The sequence below is a fragment of the Anneissia japonica genome, unplaced genomic scaffold (assembly GCF_011630105.1).
Source record: "Anneissia japonica isolate Jap-2015-1 unplaced genomic scaffold, ASM1163010v1 scaffold554_len289017_cov147, whole genome shotgun sequence".
Lineage (NCBI taxonomy): Eukaryota > Metazoa > Echinodermata > Crinoidea > Comatulida > Comatulidae > Anneissia > Anneissia japonica.
Window position 1 is genome coordinate 292,321 of NW_022701174.1, and position 7,014 is coordinate 299,334.

The 7,014-nt window shown below is 36.9% G+C and overlaps 1 protein-coding gene across 1 annotated transcript; it reads left to right on the forward strand.

The window, feature by feature from the left end:
* The first annotated feature begins 4,228 nt into the window (after positions 1 to 4,228).
* Positions 4,229 to 6,516, forward strand: LOC117103479 (uncharacterized protein K02A2.6-like). The gene is made up of 2 exons (XM_033244029.1): positions 4,229 to 5,761; positions 5,983 to 6,516. Exons 1-2 carry the CDS (start codon positions 4,229 to 4,231, stop codon positions 6,514 to 6,516), a joined length of 2,067 nt encoding a protein of 688 aa, XP_033099920.1.
* Positions 6,517 to 7,014: the final 498 nt, after the last annotated feature.

Here is a 7,014-nt window from a genome sequence, read left to right on the forward strand (position 1 = left end):
GAATCAACGTTGAGATTTACGTTGATGCAAACTTTCATATAGAACAACAATTAAACATAGATTCAATGTTTGCATATTACGTTGAATCAACGTTATTTCAACCAATTTGTGCCCACTGGGAAGTTTAAGTTGATTCAAGTCCTTATTTATTGTTTGTATAAATGTGGTTTTTGGTCTTCCTCTGGGACGTTTTACTTTTTCGGTGGTATTCATGAAAAGCTCGTTTGGCAGGTGTATCGTCTGGTAATCGTTATTACACAATTTCTTTATTCATATATTTACAGGACTACATTCGTTGAGAGCTATGCTACGCGATGTATTATTATGTCCTTTATTTGAACACTGTATTTACCTTTCTTTAATAAATATTATCATGAGGAAAATACCACCTGTCTCTTATACACATCTAGATGTGTATAAGAGACAGTATATATATATATATATAGGTAGCTACTTGTCTGAAAGCTTTATTAATCAAACACATTTCACTACATGCTCAAAAAAAAGAAATTAAACAAGAATTGAACTGTGCTATATTTCAACAATCATAATTGGATAATTATAACAGCAAAACTGTTAAGCCGAGGATGGTGATGCTAAATTGGGTTGTGAGGAAGGTGATTGTTACTGACTGCCGAGGTGGTGTCTACTTAAGATCGCCTTTCAGGATTAGTTTTGGTCAACATGTTTTTATCAATTCTCGATATATGAGCAGCCACAGCATCAGCCTTTGTTGGTCTGTTCTATTTTCTCTATGGTTGGTTTTTTGCCTCTGGTTGTTTCAAAACTCCTTATCCTTGATTTTACAAGAGTTGACTTGCTCTTGATTCCTGTTAAAAAAATGTTCAAACAAACAAACAAACACAGCAATTAATTCATTAATATTTTTAAATGGTCCTGGTTTATTTTTTCTGTCCAGCGTTTAATTAGATCAATTTCTGGTTCGTGACGAGGGCGTATCCCCATTCTGCGGTTTGGATGCGGTCTTGGCTTGTCATACAACTTGGCTTCCTTTACCCTCTTCACTACGTAAATTCTGGATTGATTTCTTTGACCACACTAATCGATATTGCTGTTCCTTACTGGCTAAAGTAGCGTATGCTCTGTTTGAGGTCAAGTTGTTATCCAAGACAGCCAAGTAAGTACGTGCAACTGTTCCTTTATGTTTAAATTTGCAGCGCTTAGGGAGGTACTTTAACAACATATTATGGAACACCTCCAAATTTCCAGTGTGACAAAATCTTGTTGCTTGTTCAGAGACAAAATCACGTGGTTTACAAAAACAAACGTTTAGACATACAATGAAGAAAAATGAGTATACTACAGTAACTTACTTGGAAGTTGTTAAAAAGGGGAAGCTTATTAATTTCAATTACTGTATACAAGTAAAATAATGTTAATACTGTACATGAAATTTCTAGAAATGTTTGTTTTGCCAGACATTACTGTATCACCTAAAGTGTGCATCAGTAAGGTGTAGTAAATAATCAATGTTGTTATTTTTAGATTTGTTTTCAGTGTCATAAAATAAATGATATAACAATTAAAATGTTGTCAAATTTATATCAAGAATCACAAAATATGTATAAGGCAAAGCTTTGTTCAGAGTCAGTGATTAACCACATCGACACTGATGCCTACATGAACAGTAGATATTGTATCAAAACTAGGAACCAACAGAAAAACACAACTTTAATTGGTGTAAAACTGACCTTTAAGTCACGCAGAAGTAGTTTATCTGTAACAATTGTTTGAAGAGCCCGATGAGCTTCGCTTCCTGATGTTAGCCGAAGTTTTGTCATATTTTTTTCAACGGGTGGATGCTCACATTTTAGGAATTCTGTTCCGCATATCCACTCATGTACATCCACAATGTGTCTAAGGACTGAAATTTAACGTTCCTGTTAAATAAATTTACTAATTATATCATTAATCATTGATCTTGCAACATTCCTCAAGGCTTGGCTTGCTTGTTTGTTTTATGCTTTATTTTTCTTTTGTTTTGTCTCTTGGTTTTTTTGTTTTTTTTTTAAATTAAGATTTGTAATTACTGTATTTATTTTGTAAGATTAGCCTCCTTGGTTCCTGACATTTGTAGTTAAGTAACAAGTGAATGAGTGAATGAAGCACACTTGTTTGGACGATAATTAGTGATTATTAGTTCATTTACAGATATCAATTAAGAAAACATAGTTACCATCAATTGTGTTTCATTTTCTTGGCATGTCTCTACTGACCACCACAGATGATTTACAATCGCTTTTTCCCACTGCTGGAGGTCCTTGAATTTCTTGCCTGCAGCTACCAGTTTCTTCCTTAGCGACTTTGCAAGGTGCCATACGTCGTACTCATGTCTGATACTAAGGTGTTTTTTGGATGCCGATCCGTTGCCAATATATCTATGTGAAGTTTCTGTTCCTATAGAATGAAATGTGATAATATAAAATTGTTAAAGCTTCAAGTTGATTGGTAAAGAAAGGAACACTATTTAAAACTGTTAATAGGTGACCTATAGCCCAGTTTTGGTCTGTTAATAAAAGAGTGATTCCAATTCAGTTGGAAAAAATTGACGGCCAGCTTTTAACCTTCGAATTTTGGAGAATTTACCATGTAGAGGCATATAATGGTAAAACCACTGACATCACCGAAGAGTTTTTTTTTTAATTTCAAAAAGATGCATTTTCATAATATTGATTGTTATTGGTGTAAGCTACATGTTTTTCTGTACTGGAATTTAAAGACATAGATCTGAATTTACTAACTTCCAGTTCATCAAAGCACCTTTGAAGACCGACGTTTTCCAAGTGATGAGAATTTAGAATTCCCTTTTCATTGACGATACTTTCTTAGAAGCCTAAATTATATATGTATCGGTATCCATCAGCGAGTAAGTCCCATACGTAGCATTCTGATCTGGAGAGTCGAGGCGACAGTCCCCAGCAACAACAACTTTTCTCTCCAGATTTTCATAAACTAGAATATAGTAAAAAAAATATATAATGTTATTACTCTGCTATGATTAAATTTATAATTGATTGGTATTGATTATCTCTTTAAAAATACAATTAATTAATTACTAACCAATTAATAACCACATTTTTTAAAATAAAGTTTAGTAAAGCAACTTACTTTTATGGACATCCTTTATGTGAGCTTCATACATCTGCTCAATGTTTGGTAACAATACTTCATTTTGAAATTTACTTATGGATGGTGGCCACATTCATTTCATTAAGAATTTCATACACGGTTGTAGTGATGTGACTGCGTCACGATCATATCATGTGACTAGAGCGGCCAGCGTGATTAGCTGGAAGATATGCTATATAAAGAAACACATAAAATGGACACTTGTTGTAGGGTCGTTATTTGGTATGATGTGTCAATTGAATTGGAGTATCAGATGGTTTGTTGCTATCATCAATAAACAATATTAAACTGGTGACGAGGTAAAATACCTGTAGAACCAGGGATCCGTGATTTTACAGACCAAAGTGGTGAGTGAAATCAGTAATTATGGCATACAACATCAGGTTGAGGAGACAGGCGTCGAAATGTAGTTTCACTGACATGGATGCTGAGTTAAAGAGTCATATTATACAAACCACTAATGACTCCAAGTTAAGAAAAGCAGCTCTTCGAGACAACACTATGATGTTAGATCAGCTTCTGATAGCAGGAAGGACCAATGAATTAACAAGCTTAGTACGTCTGAGATGGAAAACAGCGCACAGCAACAGTCAGAGGAGGTGAAATTCGTGAGACGTAATCACAGTGGTCATAAAAAGCAGAGACCACAGCCGATGCACAACAAGACTTCTCACCAGTTCCACCACCAAAAGAATTGGTACAAGCCTGCTACTGGTGCAGGAAAGAAGACGTGCTACAACTGCGGAAAGCCTTTCCCTCATCATGGAGGAAAAGAATCGTGTCCAGCTTATGGTAAACCATGTCATGTTTGTGGACGACTTGGACACTTTGCGAATTATTGTAGACTTAAATACAAAAAAAGGTACAGGCATTTGTAATGCTGTGGAAGATGTTAATAATCCAGTAAAGGTAGATACATCATCTGATGATGAGTATGTTTTCACTATAGCTAGTCCCCATGAGTTAACTGATGATAAAACTATCCTTAAAGAAAATGTATGTAAGACATATCAGTTAAATACACATAGATGAGTCTGTCCCACCCATGGCACAGCCATATAGGAGAATCCCTTTCCATATGAGGGAAAAGGTGGAGAAGGAGTTACGTAAATTGGAAGACCAGGGTATTATTGAACGAGTAAAACGGCCTACCCCTTGGGTTAGTCCAATAGTGGTGGTGCCAAAACCCAGAAACCCGGATGAAATTAGAATTTGCGTAGACATGCGACAACCTAATAAGGCAATTATCAGGGAAAGACACCCAAGTCCTACGATTGATGATATAATTGCAAAAGTGAATGGGTCCACTAAATTCAGTAAGATAGATCTAAAGTCTGGTTACCACCAACTTCCGCTAGCCGAGGAATCGCGCTACATTACTATTTTCTCCACACATAATGGCTTATGGAGATATAAACGACTAAATTTCGGTATCTGTAGTGCCAGCGAAAAGTTTCAGCATATAGTTTCGGAAGTTATTTCCGACATCGAAGGGGCAATTAACATATCAGATGATATTTTTATATTTGGTCTCAATACAGAAATTCACGACAAATATTTGCATGAGGTGCTAACACGTTTAAACAGTAATGGCCTAACAGCAAATTTGGCGAAATGTGAATTCAACAAAGAACGCATGGAATTTTTCGGATTAATATTTTCTAAACACGGTGTTGAAGTAGACCCAAAGAAAGTAAAGGCGGTAACAGACATGAATGAGCCTAGCAACGTTACAGAGATCCAAAGCTTTCTAGGTATAACTAATTATTGCTCTCGGTTCATAAAAAAATATTCAACAATTACAGAACCATTGAGGCAATTAACACATAAAGGAGTTGAGTTTATTTGGGGCAAAGAACATACGTTAGCTTTCGAAACATTAAAGCAAGCCTTAGCAAATGCGCTTGTGATGGCATATTTCAATGTGCATCAAGAGACAGAATTAATTGTTGATGCATCCCCTGTCGGGTTAGGAGCGATGCTGGTACAATATTATACGAGCGACGATGGTAAGCGTATACCGCGCATTGTTAGCTATGGTACTCGCGCGCTCACAGCAGTTGAACAAAGATACAAAAGTCAGCTGGAGCGTGAAGCGTTGGCCATTCTCTGGGCGTGCGAGCATTTTCATGTATATATTTATGGCGCACAAATAACTGTGGTAACGGACCACAAGCCGTTAGTTACTTTGTTTGGCAATGCCAATGCCAGTCTTCCGTCGAGATTAGAACGTTGGGCGTTAAGACTACTCCCATACAATCCCTCGATTGTATTTAGAAAGGGTAGAGATAATCCTGCGGATTACCTATCGCGTCACCCGGTATCCATAGAAACCAGCTCTCGCAAAGATCTTGTCTCTGAAGAATATGTAAATTTCATAGAGACCCACAGTATTCCTAAAGCGGTGACATTATATGAATTGAAAACAGCGACCAAAGAGGATGCCACATTGCAGTCTCTCATAGAGCTAATTTCATCACAGCAGTGGCACTTAATCAAAGTAAAATTTGCGAAATCAAAAACGGTAGATATTGATGAATTGTTGGCATTCCGTAAAATTGCAACCGAGTTAACAGTGTCTAATTACGGGCTAATCTTGAAAGGAACTAAGGTAATAATACCTAATGAATTAAGAACTCGATCGTGTCATTAATCTCGCGCATGAAGGTCACCAAGGCCAGGTAAAGACAAAAACGCTACTCCGAGAAAAGGTTTGGTTTCCGAATATTGACAGTATGGTAGCAAGCTTGTGTGATTCTTGCATTCCGTGCCTTAGCACATATGATGCAAAACCGCGTGAACCGTTGAAAATGACACTTGCCGGATACAAAGTGGTCTCATTTAGCAGCTGATTTTTATGGCCCATTGCCATCCGGGGAACACCTTCTTGTAGTCATAGATGAGTACTCCACATTCCCGGAGGTCGAAATAATTAGGTCACTTGCAGCAAAGACTGTCATTCCGGTATTAGATAAACTATTTTCATCGCGAGGAATACCGGACAAGTTCAAAACTGATAACGGCCCACCATTCAATGGAGATGAATTTAAAACTTTTGCGCGTGGTCTAGGGTTTAAACACCAAAGAATAACTCCATGTTGGCCAGAGGCCAATGGATGTGCGGAGCGATTCATGAAAACAATTGGCAAGGTGTGCAAATGCGCCCAAGTGGAAGGTAAATCATGGAAAAAAGAACTATACAAATTCTTACGCAACTATCGCGCCACTCCCCACACGTCGACTGGCATCCCGCCAGCAACGATAGCAAATGGTAAGTCATTAAAAACTAAGCTTCCACAGATACCTAAGGTTGGTTGTATGCCAGAAGTGATACATGACAAATTAAAACTCAATGATAAACAGTAAAAAAAATGAAAACACATGCTGAAATTAAGCGAAACATAAAACCATCTAGCATCCAAGTGGGTGATAAAGCATTAATCAAAAACTTAGAAAAAGGTAAATTGAAGCCTAAATACGAAGCTAAGCCTTTCACAGTAGTTAAGGTTAATGGTGACATGGTCATTGCAAAAAGAGGCAGCGAAACAAAGGCAAGGAATAAAAGCCATTTTAAGAAAATAGACAAAGGTGGTATAGTAAGTGAAAATACACTACCAACTAGGGATACACATTCTCAGGATTCTCGTCCAAAGAGGCGTATCACTCCACCTAACCGTTTAGACCTTTAAATATAGGCTACTATACACAGGCAAAGAATTACTACACGATAAAACCCACGTGTAAAGTACTTAATAATTATCGTAATTCAAACACTTAAGTTATGGGCCATGTCGTAAACACCTCCCTCTTTTTAAAAATAAATAAAACATTTTTTTTTATTTTATTCGGCTTTACACTGGCAAC